The sequence below is a fragment of the Pongo abelii genome, chromosome 9 (assembly GCF_028885655.2).
Source record: "Pongo abelii isolate AG06213 chromosome 9, NHGRI_mPonAbe1-v2.0_pri, whole genome shotgun sequence".
Lineage (NCBI taxonomy): Eukaryota > Metazoa > Chordata > Mammalia > Primates > Hominidae > Pongo > Pongo abelii.
In genome coordinates this window covers 95,670,270-95,693,377 of record NC_071994.2, presented here as the reverse complement: position 1 = coordinate 95,693,377, position 23,108 = coordinate 95,670,270, and the positions used below count along the sequence as shown (strand labels likewise).

The 23,108-nt window shown below is 37.6% G+C and overlaps 1 protein-coding gene across 12 annotated transcripts in view; it reads right to left on the bottom strand.

The window, feature by feature from the left end:
- Nucleotides 1-23,108, bottom strand: part of FAT3 (FAT atypical cadherin 3) — a 673,325-nt gene that overhangs the window by 100,645 nt on the left and 549,572 nt on the right. For all 12 annotated transcript variants that reach the window (XM_054524904.2, XM_054524910.1, XM_054524913.1 and 9 more), the window contains 3 exons: nucleotides 21,887-22,026; nucleotides 5,858-6,133; nucleotides 2,904-3,114 (listed from right to left, as the gene is read on the bottom strand). In XM_054524904.2, coding sequence (XP_054380879.1) covers nucleotides 2,904-3,114; nucleotides 5,858-6,133; nucleotides 21,887-22,026 — 627 coding nt within the window. The remainder of the gene's footprint in view (nucleotides 1-2,903; nucleotides 3,115-5,857; nucleotides 6,134-21,886; nucleotides 22,027-23,108) is intronic.

Sequence of the window (23,108 nt, the reverse complement as noted above, 5' to 3'; positions counted from 1 at the left end):
TGTCATCCAGGCTGAAGTGCAGTGGTGCAATCTTGGCTCATTGCAACCTCTGTCTCCTGGGTTCAAGTGATTCTCCTGCCTCAGCCTCCAGAGTAGCTGGGACTGCAGGCAGGCACCACTACACCTGGCTAATTTTCATGTTTGTAGAAACAGGGTTTTGCCACGTTGGTCAGGCTGGTCTCAGACTTCTGACCTCAAGTGATCCACCTGTCTTGGCCTCCGAAAATGCTGGGATTACAGGCACGAGCCACTGTGCCTGGCCTCAAGTAGAAATTCATAACCCTGTTATCCCATGGCTGCTGATCTGCTTGTGACACCCTTCCAGAATGGTGTGCTGATACATCAGGTCCAAAGTGGGCCATCCTCCTCTTTCCCTCTTTGACACACTGACCCATTCTCTTGGAATCAACTTCTTGCTTATTCTTTCCTGCTACACTTGAATCCTGAAAAATTGGCCTCCGTTTGTTTTTTGGAATCTATGTCCTCTTGTAGATTTTTGGCAATTGAATAAAATCTGTGCTTTTCTTATCATTCCTTATCTAGTACACAACACAGCATCTGCTACAAAGAAGTTGCTTAATATTTGTTGAATGATTGAGAGGAGAGGTAAATCTAAAAAAAAATTTTAAACTCTCTATTCATATGCATCTTGGGATCCATATGCCCCCACCCAAACTCAACTCAGTCCCAGTCTCTCTTGTACAATCCTGCCTCAGACTCACCATTGACACCAAACACAAAACTCAAACTAGATATAAGACCTGAAGCTCTGCGCTCAAATTCTGCCTCAGTCCTTCAGGCCAAAATAAAAAGCTGCCATAGTTACTTTACAGGACAGGCAGGAGACAAGAAATTTATAGCCCACCAATAAACAGAGTGAAATCTTGCTTATCTGATGTGTGTGAGAAAAGTTAAACAAAACATAATACTTTACACAACCATTTGTCATTTGCTTCAAAGTGCTGAAGCATCTGGGATCTGTCTGTCTCCTACCCTCAACTGGGAAGAAACTTGCTCCGCTAGGACCAGTGAGGACCCGTGTGGGTTTGTCTGTCTGTCTGTGAAGAGCCCCGCTGGCCATTTGAGATTTATTGTGAACATTGTAATCTTCACTAGTTTCTTACATACATCAAAGGTCATTTTTTTGAGACATCAATTGTTCCCATGGTTTTCTGGAAGTTTGGGTTTCCTATATAAAAGATGTTTTAAGGAATAACTGTTCTGTCTTGTTTTAGTCAGTTAAAGAAACGACTGGGCACCATGCTGTAGTCTGTAGAGGTCAAAAGATAAGCAGAGCAGTCTTTTCGGTTGGATGGTAAGTTAAATTACTCCTTAAGAAACTCCAAACTGGTTGAAACATTATCTGGCTATCTAAAAGGAGTATAAGTAGCAGGCTTAATGACAAATATAAAAAGCAGGTAGAGACACACAGCAAATGTTTAGAACGTGGTAAGAAAAGTAGAAATAAAACCCTATATCTAAATAATTACAGTGACATGAAACAATGTATATGCATGAATGAATACGGGGAAAAGAGAAAAACACAACATTGGGAAAAACCATAGAAAGAATAAAATGAGTTGTTGGGTTAGGTGACATTTTCTGGGATGTGATTTAAATATTCATTTTTTGGAAAAGTTTCCTTATATTATTTGTGGAACCCAAAGAACAAAGATTATATAATTAAGTAATAAAAATGTCCTGTGATAAATAAAAGATGTAAAATAGCATTTCTAAAAAAACACTGGTCAGGCTTTAGATTGAAAGGAAATTCCATGGAAACCTAGAAAAAAATAGGTAAATTCTCTCCGGAAACTTTGCTATTATGAACTCATGTCTTTTCTTTTTCTTTTTTAAAGTAGAGCTTAGCACAGACCCATGTAAAATGTGGGTGCCTAATACAAGAAATAGTTTTAAGTTATCATTCAATGCAACAACTTTTTTTTTTTAGAAGGTTGTTGGCTTTTCTTTTTCTAAAATTTCTAGTCCAAAACTGTCATTCTAGCATTCATATTTTAATACAACTCCTCTCAAAAATGCACTACATTTAAATGAAGGGAGAGAAGCCTTTCCATCCCTGGCATGAAAGGATATTGCATTTGGCATTATTCACGACAGACATAAGTTGCAGAACATTTTGAAAATAAGTGGCTTGAATATTCAAAAAAGATGGAATGGGGAGGACAACATAGAACAGATAAAGGATATTTGTCATTTTCAGGTTATTTCTTGCTTAGCCATTCATCTCTCAGTCATAAAAACTTTCTAGCTATCAGTCTTCAAACCATCAGTAAATATGATCTTACCTTATAGATGTTAAAATTAATTTTAAAACATCTCAAATTTAACAAAACAAGAGGCTGTATTTATTTGTCAGGTTCAGCAAGCAGTTCAGACTCCATATCTACCATCTACTCTGCTACTCAGGTTGTCTCCAATGATGTAAATTTGTGCTAACTGTGAGGGTGAAGGAATTTATGAAGCCCACAGACCACCTATTCACAAGTAAACAAAGACTTGTTAAGATTCAATTCAAAGGACATCCTGGTAGGCCTCAGATGATTGCCGGCTTTTGTTATTTTAGTCTGAGGCCCTGGCTTGTTGGCCCACAGGTAAAAGCCACTAAATTTATTACGTATTTATTTTCTCTTCTCTATCCCAGAAAAATCCAAGATCAAACACAACAAAGGAAACTTTCCTTGCTATTAATGATGGAAAACCTATTACTGAAACATCAAGAACATTATCCACCATCATCTCCCAAATAGGGTAGCAGCTTGGCCAAAAAAGTTCATTTAGAGATGTTCCATTGTTAATGATCTGAATTTTACATGGTAATAAATACTACTGAGGGTCGAATGCCTTGCATTATGCTGAAATCTGTGCAGTGTAACAGCTCTCACCTGCTTCTATGGTATATATGAGTTCTGCATTTTCTCCTTTGTCTTTGTCCAGAGCCGTCACTTGCAGAACAGCTGATCCCAGAGCAGCAGATTCAAACACAGACGCTTCATACAGTGGGTTGGTAAAATAAGGACTGTGATCATTAGCATCTTCCACATTCACAATGACTCGGGCCAAGTTTCTTCGATAAGGAAACTCCTGATCTCTGACCTTTAGGCAAAATACAAGAAGTGGTGGGACTCAAATCTTAAATTGCAAAGAACTCACATGGCTATGTCTGGGGTGAAAACAAAATGAAATAATGCACGCAAAGTGCTTGACCCAGTTCCAGGCTTCTAGTAGGTGCTCAATAAATGGTAGTATCATCAAGTGAGGAAACATTGTGAGCAAATTGTGAGCAGGGGTTACAACACCTTCACTGCTCAGCCTAATGTCTGACCTGTGGTCTGTGCTCAGTCTGTGTGTAGAACTGATGCCTTGATATCACAAACACAGCACTGTGCTCTGGCTTTCCCCATATAGTGGCCTCCCCCTTATTTGTGTACACAGCTGATAATGGAATAGTGGATAGAGGCTCCTCCGCAGGGGCAATTAAAGACTGGAATTAATGAACACAATGTAGGCATTTCCATTCATCCATTCAACAAACATTTATTGTCACCTATCTGTTCAAGTCCCTGGCTTTGCTCTGGTGGTTCAGCAGTGAATTTGATACAGTTCCTGCCCTCAAGAAGCTTAGAGTCAAGTGGGAATACAAACAAGTAAATAGATAGGTATAACGCTCAGGGCTAAGTATTCTCATGGGATGCACTAAAGGTGCTCGCAGAATAGTGAGAAGAAACTAACCTAGCATTTAGCTTCCTGAAAAAGGTAACAAGAACAAGTAGGAGTGGTAAAATGGTGGTGGTAGTAGTGTGTGGCATTTTCAGGTAAAAAAGCCAATATATACAAAAGCCTACAGCTGAGAGAACCCTGACCCATCGGGAAGATGAATCAAATCTTAATGTCTTACTTAGAGAAACGTTAAATAAAATGTCACACTTTACAGAACCATTTGTCATTTTCTTCAAAGTGCTGAAGCACCTCCTTTCTGATTTCACCAAAAAACCTTGCTTGGCAGTTTTAAAGTTTCCTTTAGTTTGCATATGGCAGAAGCTTGAAAATAACCATTTCTTTAACCACAAGGTTTTGCTATCATTTGATGTAGCACTAATCAAATATGTGCTCTTGGCTTTTTCAATTTTAAATCCCATACCTGCAGAGAGATGTGAAGAAATTAGAAAATATACCGAGAAGAGCCAACAAAGAGAAAGGGGTTTTCAGAAATAGTACCTAGGAGGAATAAGCAAAATGACTAAAATGGCTTAGCTAGGAGAAAGGCAGTGTAAAGCACTTGTTTGCTGTAAATATTCAATTATGTAAGTGATAAATGGTAGAGGGTGACCAAACGGATTTCTGAGTTTGTTAAAGAAAGAATGAACAGAAATGACTTAAAGAATCATGAGAATGGAGTTAGTCACTAGCACAAAGTTTCTGCCCTTGGAGAAAACACATGCAGAATTAGCCCAGTGAATATGCTGAATTTCCCTGTCTGCAGACTGGTCTGCTGTACCCAAGGACCAAGCTGAACTCTTTATTTGGAGATTGTTGAAATCTAGGTCAGTTCCAATTTAGTGTAAGCTCCTAGGGTGCAGGAACTTTGTCTTTTTTGTATCTTCAGTGCCTAGAAGAAAGTTTGGTGCATACTAGGTGGTTGAGAAATATATGTTAAATGAATGATGTGATGACTGGCCAGAGTGATGACTGGAAGGCCTCTATAAGTAACCCCATCTGTTTCCTGGAGTCTTAGCTGGAAACCATAGCTAAGTGCATGACACTCAAGCTTCCTCTTGTTGGGGAAGGTTTCTAGTCTTATGAAAGAAAAGTAGCACTTAGTGGAACATTACTTTCAGCTGCTTAGGAATTTGTACTGTCCTAGTGTAGTATTTTAAAGCCAATCAGTGCAGAAGATTAAGTCTGTCCTTCTACCTGGTCTTAAAGGAACACAGTGGGGACTCTGACAGGAAGTGGCTGTGCAATCCCGTGGGGATTCTTGGGTGGTTGAAGGGATAGGCTTCAGGCCATAAATTAATCAAAGATGTTTCTTATTCATCTCTACTTCCTAATTATGTGAACTAGCTAAACACTACTTTAAAAGTAAAGTGGGATAGCATTAGGAGATATACCTAATGCTAAATGACGAGTTAATGGGTGCAGCACACCAACATGGCACATGTATACATATGTAACAAACCTGCACATTGTGCACATGTACCCTAAAACTTAAAGTATAATAATAATAAAATTAAAAAAAAAGAAAAAAAATTAGAAGATAAAAAAAAGTAAAGCAATATCTCCTACATAATTTGGAGGCCCCATGAACACAAAATCAGATTTATATTCTCTGTAGGCTTGAGCATGTATTGAGATCTCTTTTGTGTGCCAGTATTTACTACTAGGTCCAATGCCAGTACAATAAGTAATAAATTGGTTTTCTAAATCCTTCCAAGGACTGAGCATTGCATAGGCTGAGTAAATGATTACCCCTGTGATTAACTTCTTAAGGAATGTCTTTTCAATTTTTCTATGAAATCTTCTGGGTGCAAACCAACCCCAGAGCCTGGGAACATGACCTGTTCCTTCCCTCTCAAGTCAGTCTGTTTGGAGCATTTACTGAGCAGCCACTGCTGCAGAACTTATCTAATATTTTAGTTTGGCAAAAATATAGAGTTGCTATCTAACAAAAGTAATTCTTCATTGAAATAAAAAGGCAAAAATGAATGCAATCTCTCTGTGAAAAGACTAAATTTACAACTACTTATAAAATTTAGGGGCCCTATACTTCTGAAGGCTAATGTGTGTGGCCTGAACAGTCAGTGGTTCTGTAGGAGTGCTAATTAGGATTTGGTCCTACCATTATGTTGAGAATGTGCTTGTCCTGGGCCTCATGGTCCAGCCTCTCAGCAGTATAGAGCACGCCAGTGCTAGGGTCAATCCGGAATTTTCTCATGCTGATGGAGTCAATGCTGCTATGAACAGTGTAGCTCAGCTTGTGCTTCTCATCTCTATCTGTGGCTTCAATCTGCAGGATCTCTGTGTCTGGAAGCACATCCTCGGAAATTGTCACATCGTAATTCGGCTGAGAGAATTCTGGGCCATTATCATTATTATCCAGCACTTTGATAAACACCTATAGTTAAAAGAAGACAAGAATGATGACTAATGCCAATTTGCTCACTGCTAATAAAAGTATGCCCTCCCTCTTTTTTTCCCCCCTTCCACGTCCTCGGATTTTAGCTTCTAGTAGCTCTTGTAACACAGAGGAAGCTTTCTTATAAAAACATTCTGTAATTAGAGGTTGACAATAAACCAGTAGTTTATACTAGCAGGAACATAAACTATGAGCTGATCAATATTCTCACTATTAATTGAACAGCTGAGACAGCCACTTGAACGTGATAATTCTGTGGAATTCTTTGATGCACAATGTATATGATCACAAGGTGACCTTAGTTTGTTAAGTTGCCATTATCCTAAGTTCTTATTATGTGTTTCTCTTGGTGGACTTCTGTGGAGGCAGTGACAGAATGGGAAAAGGAGCACAGAAGAGGCAAAGGAGCCAATGAGGTGGACTCAGAGCAGTCACAGCTTCTCAATGGCAGTGTCCATGCACTGTGGTTGTCCTGATAGGAGGGGTCCAGCAAAGAATGTGGTACTAATGATAGCTAAAGCACGAAGTTTCCCAATAAGTTTTCTAATTGTTTTCTTTCATAAAGCATTTTGTTATGTAAATTTCAGACAAATATAAAATAGTGTAATGAACACTCAAGTATGTATCACTCAGCTTTAATAATAATCAATTGCTAATCTGGTTTCATCATACTCCCACTTATCCCCGCCTATTCACACATGTCATTTTGAAGCAAATCCCACCCATCATGTAATTTCAGTATGCATCTTTAAAAGACAGGACTCTTAGAATAAACACAAACACACACAATACCATTGCTGCACCTAAACAGAGAAAAGAGTAGTTCCTTAATATCATCAAACAGCCCATTTGGTGTTCATACTTCTCTAATTGTTTTTTAAGTATGTTTTGTTTGTTTATCACATATATACATATATATTCATAATTTCTTTTAATCAAGATATGCAAATAAGGTCCAAACATTGCATTTGGTTGATACATCCATAAATGGGTTAATTATATTTTAATTTAAAGGTTCTCCTTCAAACTCTTCTCTTACTATTTCCCTGCAATTTTTATGGTATTATTGTTGTTATTGAAGAAACTGAGCCATTTTCTCTTTAGTTTCCACAGTCTGAATTTTGCTCATAGCATCACTGTGGTTTTGTTTTACATGTCCCTCTGTACCCTGTATTTCTTATAAATTGTTTGATTTAAAAGGCTTGCTAAGATTCAATTTCCTTTTTTCTGTTTCTTTTTTTTTGACAAAAATCCTTCATGAGTGATTTAGTGTACTTCCATCTGGGGATACATAATCTCTGGTTCTTTCTCTTGTTCTGTGATATTAGCAGACACTGGCAATCATTATACAGATAATTCATTAAAAATTTCAGATTGATAATGTTCTAATTCTATTATTTTCTTCTTCATTTATTAGCTGGAATAGTTCTCTAAAAAGAAACTCCTCAACTATTTGGTTATTGTGAAGTACATTTCATATAGGAAAGGTAGGATAAATAATTCTTTCCCTTTATTCTTTTGAAATAGTGAGTTGGTTCCTTAGCTCCTCCCAAAGTGACCAATGAGGTACTCTTTTTCAACCATTATTATGAATTCATGAATTTAATCACATCTGATTTGTTTCTCTCTATTGCAGTTATTATATTAATGATGATAAATAGCCCTACCTTGGCCTGTAGGAGCCTCTTCCAGTTAGTTCTTGACATCTTTTGACATAACTCTAGTATTCTTTGATAGCTTCCTTGCTTTCTGATAATTTCTACCAGTAATTTTTTCCAGTGTTATCTTGTGCATTTTCCCATTATCCATTTCTCCAAAATGGCTTGTTTTCTTTTTAGTTAGAATTTAGAGACCATGATCCACTGCTAGGAATACTTATTGCTACTGGATTGGCTATTATGTTTCAGTTTTATTCACTGGACAGAGTCAGGAAAGGTTTGTGGTTTTTTAAAAATAAATATTGCACGAGTTCATATTGCTACCTCCTATTCAAAATTAGAACATCAAGGTTTTTACTTAATCTCATTATTTTTACATTTGTTTCTCCTTTATCTCATGCTGAAATTTCTCATGCTTAATGATATCATCAAAATTATTCATTGCTTTATTTGAACCACATGCACAAAAATCTCAGAATAATTCCAATATTCTTATTATATTATAATTATGATCATTAAAAATAATTTAAATAATATTTTGTAGTTCTTTTGTTTATTTTATAATTATGTATTTATATTATTATAATTGTAATAATAAAATAAATTATAATTTATTCCTAGTTGGATAAATAATTGCAATTATTATAGCATAATTGCAATTTAAAATACTATCTACTTTCTATCAGGTGCTATACAGGTTTAAGAAGAACAAGCAAGAATAACCAGGAATTTATCCAACTAGGAATATATAGTCAAACCAGTGTGTTTAAAGTCACTTAGAATTGTTCTTCTCTGTGTAGATGTGCCACCAACTAGATATGCATCTAACGTCATTTGTTTCCACTTGTGTTCGAATTTTAGACTTGCTTTTAAAATATTTAATTTAATATTATATATAAAGTTACCAAAGTCAAATTTACAAAAGAGATATATTCAAAGCAGTTCAGCTTCTATACCTTCCCCCTACACTCTATTCCCTTCTCCTACAGATAACTTTAAAAAAATGTATGGTTTACTCATCAAACATTTTGTTAATATAAACATACTATATATACTCTTCCCTGCCATGCTGTTTCATTTAATATTACAGTTACAGTTAACATAACATTAACATCAGTTCTCAACTGGGGAGGGTTTTGTCTTCCAGGAGACATTTAGTAGTGTCTGGAGGCATTTTTGGTCGTCACACTTGGAGGAGGGCTGTTACTGACATCCAGTAGTACAGGCCAGGGATGCTGCTAAACATCCTACAATGCACAGGACATCCCCTGCAACAAAGAATTATCTGACCCAAAATGTCAGTAGTGTTGCTGTGGAGAAACCCTGCATTATATCCTGAAGATAATGCCACAGAAGTACAGAGATACTCTTCCAGTGAGTAGATGAATCAGTTAATTCAACTAGTTTTCTATTGGTATTCATTTAAGATGTCTCCAATTTTTGTTCTTAGAAAGAGTGTGCAAGGAAGAGCCTTGTGCCCATTTTTAAAATATTTTTTGCTAGCATATATTTGGGTTCTAGAATTGGGATGGTTGGATCAAAGTACAGGTGCTTATATAGTTTTATTATTATATATGTTTCCATGTTTCCCCTGCTCAAAGGTTTTATCATTTTGCATTCCCATAATAATATATAAGAATGTTTGTTTCTCACAACCTTGCCAACATAATATGTAGTAAGACTTTTAGATTTTTTGCCAATCTGATAGATGAGAAATGGCATTTCAATATAGTTTTCATTTACCTTTCTCTTATTTTTGAGTGAGGCTGGAGAAACTTTTCATATATTTAAGATCCATTTGCATTTCTTTTTTTGTTAAATTATTTGTATCTCATCTCATTCTATAGGTTAGATGGCCTCTCGTTCTTTATTTTTGGAAGTTTGGTGATATAAATTGCAAATATGCTTTCAATTTTGTCATGTATTTTTATTTTGCTTATGGTGTTTTTTTTTGCCATGCAAAAGTGAATACATCAATCTTTTTCCTTATTGTTTCTGGATGTTAATTCACAATTTAGAATATTTTTTGAGCTTTCAGGTTATAAATGAACACATTCATTTTAAAACATGCATTTGTATGTTTTCTTTTCTTTCATTTACATCGCTAATCGAGTTGGAATTTTTCCTGGCATACTGCGATTATTTTCCATATGGCTCTCCATTTATCTCAATGCCACTCTTTAGAAGACCATCACTTCCCACTGATTTGAGAAGCCACCTTTATTGTACTCTATATTTACACATACAGTTAGCATATTTCTGGATTTTCTATTCTGTTCCATTGGTTTATCTGACTTCTCATGTATCAGTACCAAAATGTTTGCTTTATAGTACATTTTAATGTTTGGAAAGGCTAGGCTCTCTTTTTCTTCTTTCTCATGGTTTTCCTTGCTATTCTCGCTTGTTCTTCTTAATAAACCTGTATAGCACCTGATAGAAACTGGATAGTATTTTTAATTGCAATTATGCTATAAGGACAGGTTAATAAAGGAAAACTGACTTCTTTCTAATGTAGTCTTCCTATCCAAGAATATGGTTTGTCTTTTTTCATTTGTTCAATCTACTGTTTTACTTTTCTGGGAACATTTAGTTTTCCTTAAATAGGTTTTGAACACTTTTTAAAGTTTCTATATGTACTACCCTGAATAGAGTCTTCTTTTCCAATATTTATTTCACTGTTTTTTTTATTATATATATGTAGGCTATTGATTTTTGTATATTAAATTTTTAACCTGTTATTTTCCTATCACTTATAGAAGTTTTTCCTTTCAGTCTTTTGAGTTTTTCAGATATATAATTATACTTCATGCAAACAGAGATAGTTTTACCTTTTTCTTTATGACACAAACTGGTTTATCTTGTCTAATTGCATTGGCTATTACAGCATGACAGTAAATAGTAGTGAATATAGTGATGTCCCTGTCTGATTCCTGACTAATAGAAAAAAGTCCTCTAGTTATTCTCCATTAAATATTATCCTAGTGTTTGGCTGTATTCCAGAACATTATTTACTTTTAAAAATAAATGCAACCAGATTATGGCTATCTGCATAAATGGCTGCACTATCACTCACTTTGGTACAAATATGCCTTTTTTGAGGGAGAGACAAATGGTGGTGCTACCACCTCTATACCGGGATAACTTGCATTCAGAGTCAGCTGGACATGGGACAAGCTTTGCCCTGTAGTAGTTTGTGGTAGAAAAAGGGTTAAAAAGTGTGCCAGTAAAGTTTTGGGTATTGTTCTTATCTCCACTGTATTTGCAGAACCATACTAGATTCTTTGAATGCCAATTCTTTCATTCAGAAAGTTCAAGTTAACTTAGTCAAGATGCTAAAATATTTGTGTTCAGTTATATTAATGGGAGGAAAAAGCCTTTCCAGCCAGCAAGCCTGCCCTGACCTTCATGAAGTTTCAAAGTTGATGTGCTCTTGAAAAGCTTGCCTCTTTTTGCTTGCTTTGTCTTAAGCCTAATCTACAGTCAGAACAAGTGTTTCTCTGTAAAAGACTTCCTTCTCCTCATTTACTTTTTATTTCCCACAGTCGGGGCCATTTGTGAGCTCCCGAACTAACAAACAAAGCAAAGTAACTCTCAAAGATGTTGTGTTCAAAATGGTAATTGAAATGCCTAAAGAAGTACAATGAAATCAAAGCAGGAGGAAACCCGAATATAGGAAGTCTCTTCAGAGCTGGTTTCAATGCTGCCCACCACAAACACTTTGGGTTTTGCAGGCTCTTCTAAGCTAAGTCTGGGTAGATGCCAAGCTCTGCTTCACAAAGGCTCATGGTATAAAGTGTCCATGGGGCGAGCTGTAGGGTGAAGGCACTGTCTTTTATTAGCACCAATTAAGTCCTGAATTACTGAAATTCTCTTCTGCCTCTGCTGGCATTTCAAAACCGTATTTAAAACATTCTATAGTTGTGATTTCAAGGGTGAAGCCCCTTGTATTCTCCTCAAGCTTGTAAGTTTTCTTTTTGAATGTAATAAGTAGAAAAATCACATCAGCTTGTACTTGTTTTACAGTTTATAAATCTGTATCACATTAATTTCCTAGACTTTATTATTTCTGGTTTACCAGTGGGGAAAATGAGAATTAGATAAGTTAAAAGACATGCCTGAAGTCCTATGTCAAGGCCAGACTCAACCCCAGGTATTACAGAGCTAATTCTGTATTCACCCCATCCTATCATTTCCGTGTGCATTAAGTTACACACACATTAAAAGTAAATGCAGGTAACATTTATACATACAATGTGTACAGATATTATGTACTTTGCTATAGAGAAATCCTAATTTACAAAATAGATAACTGATTCCATTCTCTTTTCACGAACATTCATTATGAGGTTATTTTAAATATAAAGATCCCTGGTCCCTTTAAAATTAGAATCTATTTTCAAAAATTGATCCCCTCATAAGTTGTTAAGCCCAGATCTATTACATAGAGAAAAATTTTATTTTTATTATTTTATGAGACAGGGTTTTCCTCTGTCTCCTAGGCTGGAGCGCAGTGGCACAATCATGGCTCACTGCAGTTTCAGACTCACACCTCAGCCTTCCAAGTAGCTGGGACAATCGGACTGCACCACAGGCCCAGCTAATTTTTTGTTTTGTAGAGATGAGCTCTCGCTATGTTACCCAGGCTGGTCTCAAACTCCTGGACTCAAGTGATCCTTCCACCTTGGCCTCCCAAAGTGTTGGGATTACAGGCATGAGCTGCCACACCTTGCTGTATCTTTTTTTTTTTTTTAATTAAAAAAGAAAGTCTTACATTTTAAGATTTGGCTTGCTGCCTTATTTTATCTATATACATTTGTAGTTGTTCCAGCATTTTCCTAATCTAAATACACAAGGGAAGTGTAGGCCACTGACTTTTTTTTTTTTTTTTTTTTTTTTGAGAGGGAGTCTTGCTCTGTCACCCAGGCTGGAGTGCAATGGCGTGGTCTTGGCTTACTGCAACCTCTGCCTCCCAGGTTCAAGTGATTCTCTCACCTCAGCCTCCCAAGTAGCTGGGACTACAGGTGCATTCCACCACACCCAGCTAATTTTTGTATTTTTAGTAGAGAAGGGGTTTCATTATGTTGGCCAGGCTGGTCTCAAACGCCTGACCTCGTGATCTCCCCACCTTGGCCTCCCAAAGTGTTGGGATTACAGGCGTGAGCCATTGCACCCGGCCAGCCACTGCCTTTTTCACTGCCAAGAGGCAGATGACACAAAAGGAGATGAAAGAAAAACCCTGATGAGGGAGATGCCCTGTGGGAGTCTGTTGTTCTAGGGAATCATAGAGCAGCTTTAGCAAAAGTGATTTGTTTCTTCTCTACTTTTAAGTAGGTTCAGGATGAAGGGAGGCCATAAAACAAAGTCCACATCTTCAAGGTAAAAAACCTACTTTTTAAGGAAGTAGGCCAAGTAGAAACTCCAAACACAGCAGTTAGATATGACAGAGGAAGAATGAAATCCTCAAAGCATTGAAGGTCAAGACTAACCTTAGGAATTCAGGTCACAGCCCTACCAGCCCCAGTACATGAAGGTCGTTTGGCAGAAAGACTGGCCAATTTCATTAATTGCCTTTGTGAGGCTTTAGAATTTTGGAGATTATCTGAAAGAGCTTTTTAATCTCAAGTTTGGCTGTGGAGCATACAGATAAACGCTGATTTTCCTATCTTTTAAATTTTATTTTAATTAATTAATTAATTTTTGAGACAGGGTCTTTGGAGTGTAGTGGTGTGATCACGGCTCACTGCAGCCTTGACCTCCCAGGCTCAGGGCATCATCCTGCCATCCAAGTAGCTGGGACTATAGGCGTGTGCCACCATACCTGTCTGTTTTTTTTTTATTTTTTGTAAATACTGGGCTGGTCTTGAACACCTGGGCTCAAGCAATCCTCTTGCCTTGACCTCCCAAAGTGTTGGGATTATAAGCATGACCCCTGTACCCAGCCTTTTAATTTTTTTAGAGACAGGGTCTCAGGGCATGATCATAGCTTACTATAACCTTGAACCTCTGGGCTCAAGTGATCCTTCTGCCTCAGCCACTTGAGTAGCTGAAACTATAGATGCACGTGACCACATCTGGCAAATTAAAAAATTATTATTATTATTATTATTCTTGCAGAAATAAGTTCTCACTGTGTTATTCAGGCTAGTGTTGAATTCCTGGCCTCAAGTGATCCTCCCGTCTCAGCCTCCCAAAATGTTGGGATTCATGTGTGAGCCACCGTGCCTGGCCTTCCTATCCTTATAAGTTTAAAGGATTACTTGAATAAGAAAAACATTAAAACCACAAAATCACATGAGTCCCTGAATCAAATCAATGTAACTTTTAGATTATAATTTGGACATGGCTGTCTCTGCTGTCTTTCATAAATAACAATAATAGCGATACACATATTTTACAGCTAATTTTAAGTTGAGAAATAAACATTAATAAAGCCTGTATGTGTCTAGCATAACACAGATTCCAAGAATCTTCTTGTAATAGCATATTTCATCTTGTAATTTATGAGGCATGTAAAGTTTTATTCTCATTACGCTGAAGAAACTGAGTCTCAGAGTGACTGAACTGCCTTCTGTAGTAACACAGACAGCAATTGGTTAAGTGCTGACTTGAACTTGGGTTGCCTAATTCTGAGTTGGTGCTCCTTTCATTATACCAGATGATTTCAATAATGAGTTAAATTGTGTATTTCATATATATAAATGTGTAGGAAATGTTCCTGGACTCGTATATGATTTCGAGAAGAAGCAGGTTTATATCTCTTTACCTATGTATACCTAGGCAGGCCACCTGAGCAGTCTGTGCCTCAATTTCTCACTGGAAATGAGTGTAATAATAACACCTGATTTAAGTATCCCAGAGTTATAGGGAAAATAAGCTTAAGAATGAGCGTTATGGCCGGGTGCGGTGGCTCGGTAGGAGGCCAAGGTGAGTGGATCACTTGAGGTCAGGAGTTCGAGACCAGCCTGGCCAACATGGGGATAATCCCATCTCTACTAAAAATACAAAACTTAACCGGGCGTGGTGGCATGCACCTGTAGTCCCAGCTACTCCGGAGCCTGAGGCAGGAGGGCAGGTGAACTGCTTGAACCTGGGAGATGGAGGTTGCAGTGAGACGAGATTGCGCCACTGTACTCCAGCTCCAGCCTGGGCGACAGAGTAAGACTCTGTCTCAAAAAAAAAAAAAAAAAAAAAAAAAAAAGAAAAGAAAAAAAAGAGCCTTATTACTTAATTATTATGTAAATACCAGGTATCATATATTACTATGTATTTTCATCCATTAACTCTTTGAAAGAGCCATGTTCTAGTTTCATTTAAACTTGCTCTGATGATGCAGTAACTCAGATTGGTTTGGCAGACGTATGGGGAAAGTTGCTAAAATTCATAATTTCTCATCCTTGGTAATGTGTGTCTCTGGGGCCCAAAAGCTCAGTGGGTTGAAGTGAGAGCTATGAGAAGGTTGAAGTATTTTGCTCTCTTCTTTGAATGGCTGACTATAAGACATTCTGACAGCCACAGGCGGCATCATATTCCCTAAGCCGCCATCTTAAGAGTGTCTCCTTCATAACTAGTAGGGACAGGTGAGTTTCTTTTCCTGCATTAGAACAGATATCAAAATTTTCATCTTGCTTTTAAGAGACAGCATTGTGTAGTGGTTAAGACAGCAGGATCTGGAACCTGGATATAAACCCTGATCTACTCTAGTTATTTAACCTTGCTTTGCCTCTCTTTCCTTATCTGTAAAACGGGCATGACAGTAGTAGGTTATTTTTCTATTTGTATCATAAAATGTTACTATAGGCTGGGTGCAGTGCCTCATGCCTATCTATAATCCTAGCACTTTGGGAGGCCGAGGCAGGCAGGTCACTAAAGCCCAAGAGTTCAAGACCAGCTTGGGCAACGTGGTAAAAACCCACCTCTACAAAAAACACAAAAATTATCTGGGTGTGGTGGTGCATGCCTATAGTGTCAGCTACTTGTGAGGCTTGAGGTGGGAGGATTGTTTGAGCCCAGGAAGTCCAGGCTACCGTGAGTCGTGATTGTGCCACTGCACTCCAGCCAGGGTGACAGAGTGAGACCCTGTCCTGGAAAAAAAAAAAAGAAAAAAAAAAGTTACCATAAACTTAGAAGCTTAAAACACTGATTATCTCATAGCTGTGTAGGTGAGGACTCAAGGCCGAAATCAAGGGTTGGCATGGATGTGTTTCTTTCTGGGAGCTCTGGGGATGACTGCCCCAAGCTCATTCAGGTTGTTGACTGAATATAGTTCCTTGTGGTTGTAAAACGGAGGCCCCTGGTTTCCCTGCTGGCTGTCAGCTGGGAGTCTCTCTCAGCTCCTTAAGGCTGTGTTAATTCCTTGTCATGTTGCTGCTTTCATATTCAAATTAGAAATGATGTCTCAAGTCCTTCTCACATTTTGAATCTCTTGCTTCTCCTTTTGCTGCCTCTCTTCTTCTGCTTAAGGGCTCATGTGATTCGACTGGGCCTACCTGGATACTCCAGGATCCTCTCTGTATCTTAAGATTTATACCCTAATCACATCTGCGAAGTCCCATTTGCCATGTAACATAACATATTCACAAATCCAAAGATTAGAACATGAACATCTTCTTGGGGAAGTGAAGGGAGCTCTGTTGCCTACCACAAATAGCACCTGCTTCACTGAGTAACTGTAAGAGTTAAATGATTTTATTTTTGAGGATAAATATATGTAAACACTTGGGTTTTTTAATCTATTTCATGTGTTTCAGTCTGTTATAGTCATTATCCCATTACTCTTTTTGATGTTCATATTATCCCATCTTTGATCAGTGGAAAACCATTTAAGTTTCCTCTTGTCATGCTTTACCATGATTCCAGTAGGCTTTTCTGGCAGGAAACGATGCCCTAGGCTCCTGCCCCAAACCTAAAATTCTCCATTTCTATGCAGAATCCTGACTCCTTTCTACGGTAAATGGTATGTAAAGGCCACAGTCTGGGCACTATGGGTAGAATTCCTCTTAAAATGGCTTTGTAGTGCTACTTTATGTTTGGATGGATGATAACTCCATTCTCCTAGGCATTTCATTATTCCTGCTCCTTATGGGCCTCTGTTTCTACCTGGATACTCTCTATTCCTCCCTTGCTCATAATAGCCAATGCTCCTTGTGATTCCTCAACTCTTTTCCAACCAGATACAGTACCGATTCCTTTAACCTTTTCATCCCCCTGTGCCAGACACCCTTCAGACATCCTCACTCATCTCTGAGCTTCTAAGACATTAACATGAGGAACACTTCTGAAATGTTTAAGACTGGTAGTACCCCTTTCTCCCACAGAATCTTCGTATTTTTTAAGAAAAAAATTCTCAAAGAGAGTGAATCTCTTGTTTACTGTCCAAGGCTTTGGTGGACAGTCTTTCTTAACCCAGAACAATAGTGCTTTGAAACACCATGGATAATAGGCAGCCCAGTGACAGAGCTGGGGAGCCTTCAGAGGACAACGATCCCCTCAGGTGTGTGCATATGTTTCCCAGGGAGTGTCGGGGGCTGCATGTTGAAATTTTTAACTAGAGTTACTGGCTGAAAAAAAGTGTTAAGGAGTTAGTTGATCTTAACCATTTTTAGATCATATACCCATTTGAACATCTGATGAAAATTATGGACTTTCTCTCTAGAAAAACATATACACATGCCAAAATTTATTAACAAGTTCATGAGCTTCAAGGACCTCTTAGGAACTCAAACTGTTTTGGAAGGTTTAAGTTGTTTGTACAATTAGGTCCTGATTTGCACGGGTTTGTTAGAGACAGCAGGATTTGAAGTGGGGCAGGGGTCTGGATAAGAAGGCATCAGGGTGCTGGTTTAAAATCACTCCAGTGAATATTAGTCATTCTTTGGTCCAGGGGAATGCTAATTCTGGTGCCAGTTCATGCACTATCTGCTATCATTCCACAACATTAGTAGTGTAGAGAATGGGTAAGCTTTTAAAACTTGGGATAATTCTTGGGACATGGCAAGCACTAAAAAATGCCAGTTGGTTTTAGGCAAAGAGAAGAATATCAAAGAGCCACCAAAGGCGGCCATCCTGGGACGGCACATGAGGAACTGGGAAAAGCCCACTAAGATACCTTTGGCCTGGTGTGGCCACAGAGCCCTTAACAAATTCTACCTCATGTGCACTGAGGGTGCCTTAAGGCACTGTCTTGCACTTTCCACCCCAGGACAAGTCAGAAAATATCCAGAATAGTCCTCACTAAAGGACAGGGATGCAGCCACTGGATCTTCCACTTCATCAGAGACAGGGCTCTGATGAAGTAAAAGATCAAACATAGACTCATTTCTCATAGCAACATGTGAGGCAAACCCCATGTTTGTCTCAGAGAAGCTAACAGGTGATAGGAATAATAATAATAGCAGCAGTAGCTAGTATTAACTGAATTCTTACTACATTTAGATCTCATGCTGATACTCTGCATTCATAAACTCATGTAATCCTCATAGCAACTCCCATGTTGTAGGAATTGGCACCTCCAAACAAGAAGACTAGGGTGCGGAGAAGTTAGGTGTCTTGCTTGAGGTGACTCATCTGTTTCGTGACAGAGTTGAGACTGGGATGCAAAATTACCTGCTACAAAGCCCATGTTGCCAAATACTAACATTGTATTATAAAAAGTATAATAATATCCCCTACAAAATGAAGAACTAGTTTATGCAGAGGCCCTTGTCCATCTTGCTAGGAGGTTTTTGTCAGTGTTGGGATGCTTTATTCTTGCATTTAGTTCATTGGAATCTTTACAACTTAAAACCCACAGGACCTTCTTATGTTTTGTGCTCACACTAAGGAATCTCAGGAAAGAAAAGGATGTTTGTCATTAGATATTGTAGCTCTGAGGCACATGAAGCCTGTGAGAATTGGGAAAATAGGACAAAACTGAAGGTGAGGGAAGGGTTTTCATGTAGACACAGAATCACTGAAGATCTGATTTATTTGACATTTGTGAAGCCAAGTTCAACATGTTGTTTATGGATGACTTGAAGCCCATGTCATATCATGTTTTACGATTCCAAATGAACAAAGAGAAAAGTTCCCAAAGGAAAACTGAACAGGTGTTTTGGGGCTACAGGACATTTATTTAGTTATATGGTGAAGGTTATTTGTTTGATGGTATAATCATTAAGTTGCCCAGGGTCATGCATGGGAACATGCCTTCATGGTTTCTAAAAGAAATCCAGAATGCCTTTTATTTCCCAAAATGTCCTTTTGTAAAAGTGTTCTTGACACGGAGGGTGCTGACTAATTCAGAGAAGCACTCCTGCCACCACTGCTGGGAAAGCCGTGGTAAATGTGACAGAGGCCTGGATTGGCAGGGGCTGGTGAGGTGGTCAGGCCCTAAGATAGCTCAGTAGACAGAGTAATGACTTCCTGATGGCAATATCAATGATAAACAAGTATGTACTTTGGAAACTCTTAGTTCCCACTTCATAAAAAGGCCATGACTCTGGAGACACAGAGTGACTTGAATGCTTTTGACAAGAAAATCTCTTGGCACCCTTCATTAACTTCCTTATCTTGGCCCTACCAAAAGGTGCCTCAAAGTTCACCTAATTCTCTAACTACTTCTAAACAGCCCTGGAGATAAGCCTAACTGTATACTAGTCATAAATAAAATAAAGAAAAACAGGACTCAAACAGTGTGTACATTCAAAGTCTTGTAATACATGTTTCCATATTAACTTGAAAAAAATGAACGCATGCCAGTCACCTGGATTTAAAACTCTGAATCACTGTGACCTTAGTACTTAGCATCTAGAACTGCTCCTAGCCTATGGTATGAACTCTAAAGATATTTGTGGAACAAATGCTGTTAAATGATTTCTCATCTGGTTCTAATAAAATTCTAAAGTAAAAGTATCATTGATAATTTTTGTTGTTGTTTTTAACATGAATCAGTTTTGTGCTTTGGAGATCCAGCATATCTGCTGCATAGACTCTGCTGAATATGTATCTACTATTCATTCACTTGTTCTAAAAATATTCAATTTTTAAAATATCCATAATGGTATTCTGGGCACACTGAATACCATTTAATTCAACTGGTATGAAACTCTGGAGAAAAGTCTGGAAACGAATATGGTTTCATGCTTTATTTGTATTTTACTCAAATATGTCTTATGTTTTTAAGTGGCACTAAAAAGTCAAGGTTGAATATGCTAAGACAAGGCTAATTTTTGAAACTTAAATTCACATTTAAAATGAATTAACACTTAAGACAGCAATACAGCAGGTGGGTTGTTTTGTATTAGTCTTTGGGGGCGCGCTTTTGGACTGTGTGGTTCTCGTAACACCTCAGCCATGGGTTCTTTCCATGTGTCTATATTTTAGCCTTGAAAATACCCTGAAACAGTATGATTTTCGATAGGGTGACCATATAATTTATCATCCCAAATGGGGCAATTTTGAGAGTTAATGGGGTCCTTGACCCTGGCTGCATGTCAGAATCACATAGGATTTCTGTGGCTGTATTTATTGAATTTCATATTTTAGAAAACTAATTTTGGTTTATTTTTACATTCCACATCTTTGCATTTCATTTTGCTGATCAATGAACAATATATTACTTTTATATAACAATTATGAATAGTAAGTTAAGGGAAGGAGAATAATTATGCCAATGCCACAGACATAAATGGGACTCTAAGGCAAACAGAGTCATATGATCATCCTAGTTACTGGGAAAGGACACACGTTGGAGGATCAGAAATTGTCTCACACTGGCTGCCGTATTATATGCAAGTCGCTTCCCCTTTCTAAGGTTTCAGTTTATTCAAATGAAAAGTAAAGGAGTTGTACTAAAGTGAACCCTATTGTTTTCTTAAAGTTCTACCATTCTATGATTATAAACAGATTCAAAGGAAAGAGTTGCATTATATTTTTCAAATAGTCTCAAACTAAGAGACAGCTGGCTAGGCAAACACATGAAATATTCATCCTCTCTCCTTTTTAAAACAACATAGTTGCAAACGCTTACATCATATTTAAGATGAATCAAGACCTGCTTGCTTTAGGGTTGGCAAAAACTTCATCTTCACCACCTGAAACACTGTGTTCAGAAAGATTCTAAGGACACATCTGGGCTCAGCAGAAAAATGGGCCTTGATGAATTAGTGATGCCTTCTGGGGTTAGGGGAACCTCAGAGCGCAGCAGGGACTAAGAGAGGGGTTACAGCATATGCATATGTGCCAGCTCTCTGCCATAACTGGCCTAGGTCTCTGGTGCTAAAAAATAAGAAAAAAAAATCTCCTCATATTTAGTACAGGTCTGCCCCATATTGTTATCTAACATTGTGCTAGTCTCAGGAAGATGTACTGAGCCACATGAGAAGCCCAAAGATTTTCTTTTCCTCCTGCTCTCAATGCCCTTTCACATGCGCTCAGGTTGCAAAGTATAAGGAGCGGTCCTCGACCCTGGCTGCATGTCAGAATCACACAGGATTTCTGTGACTGGGGTCCAGCCACAGGTGTTTTTAACCTCTCCCCACAACCAGGGAGTTCTACTATACAGACAGCAAGGATAAAGAGGCTAGAATGGCAGAAGAGAGTCAGGACACCTAGATTCCAGTCCTTTTTCTTTACTAAGGCTGTGTGAGCTTGGATACATCACTTAGCTTATCTAAGTCTATAAATGAATTTGGACTCTTAGGTATTCTTTAGCTATAGCTTTCTGTGACTAAAAAAAATGAGGAGGTAAAGAATAACATGGTGTGTTAACTCAAGCAATATAGATGTCCTCCTCTTTGTAAATTCAAGGAAAGTTGACTTTATTGTCAAACAGATAAATCTACAGTAGATGATCAGGAAATAAACACGCATCACTTTTCCATGCATGATCAATCACAACTTCTTGAAAGCAGCAGCTAAGTCCTATGATATCATCTATAGAATCCCTTTTCTCACTTGTTCTTGAAAATGATTTTTTTAAACACTAGAAAACCATGGACATAATTTACTACTTCCATTACATTTTTTTTCATTGCTTGCACCCCTGACTTTGGCAGCTCTTTCAGCATTCATGCTATTCAGTAATTTAACATCTCACCTGAGTGATAGCAACATTTGTCCCATCGGTGACTTCCACACTCATATTATAGATGGACCTCTGCTCTGCGTCCAAAGGTTTTGCGATGACAATTGTCCCAACACCCTTCTCTGCATCAAAAGCGCTGTCAAAATTCCCCCCTGATGATTTCACAGAAACATGAAATTAGCAAATCTGACAACTTATTACATGTATTATATCATATATCTTTAAAGGGAGCTCTTATACAGAAATTTTTTTTGACAGGCATCCCTATGGCTCAATTTTGTACATCTTAAATGGGACCTCTTTATTTCTAACTTGATTTGTAGTTCAAAACACAGCCTTTACAATGCATAACAAATGTCACAAAAAAGGAATGTAGTGCAAAGAAAAACCTCAGCAGTAATGTTAGAGTAGTGAAGCATAAACTGACTCCATTAAATATTTAGAAACCTAAAAGCCCTTCAACCTCTTGTGGCTTCTGCGTTAGAAATTTGTAGATCTTTTTGTTTTTTCCAAAGTAGATTAAATTCCAAGTAAATAAATAGTCCAATTATTATTAATAGAATGAGTAGACATTTAAAATCTATTCCAGGATTGATGGTAAACATTTGGCTGCCAGAATTCAGATTCCCTTAATTAAATGTCAGAAATAAAATTATGAATTCCAAACAGTAAAAAAAAAAGCAAAAAAAATTTCATATTAAAAATTCTATACCTGCAAGCTGGGATATTTATAGAAATACTTATTTTGCCATCTTGGTAGTGTAAATTATTTTTCTCCTAACAAGGCAGAAAGCCTAGGGAGAGTCACAAAATAAAATTAGGAAAGAAGTAGAAGCAAACATCAGCTTATATAACACCAAATTACAAAACAATTTACATGAAAGTTTAGAAAACTTTACTTTCCCCTCAACCCCCTGGCCACATATATCTCACAGTCTGTGAGTGATTTGCTTAAGACAACACTGCCATTGTTGAAATCACTGCTGATGTTTCCACCTCTGGGAACCAAAGTGTGGTTTATGATCTTCCCAAAATGAAAGATTTTTTTGAAGGGGAGAAAAATAATGGGATGTATACTGGAACAATTTTAATTAGGCATGAGTGTATGTTCACAAGCTCTATTTATTTTGGCCTGAAATTTTATGGTGTTGATTTTGTTTTCAGACAGTAATTTTATTTAACTACAGCATATAGGGCAATGTATTTATTGAATTTCATATTTTAGAAAACTAAC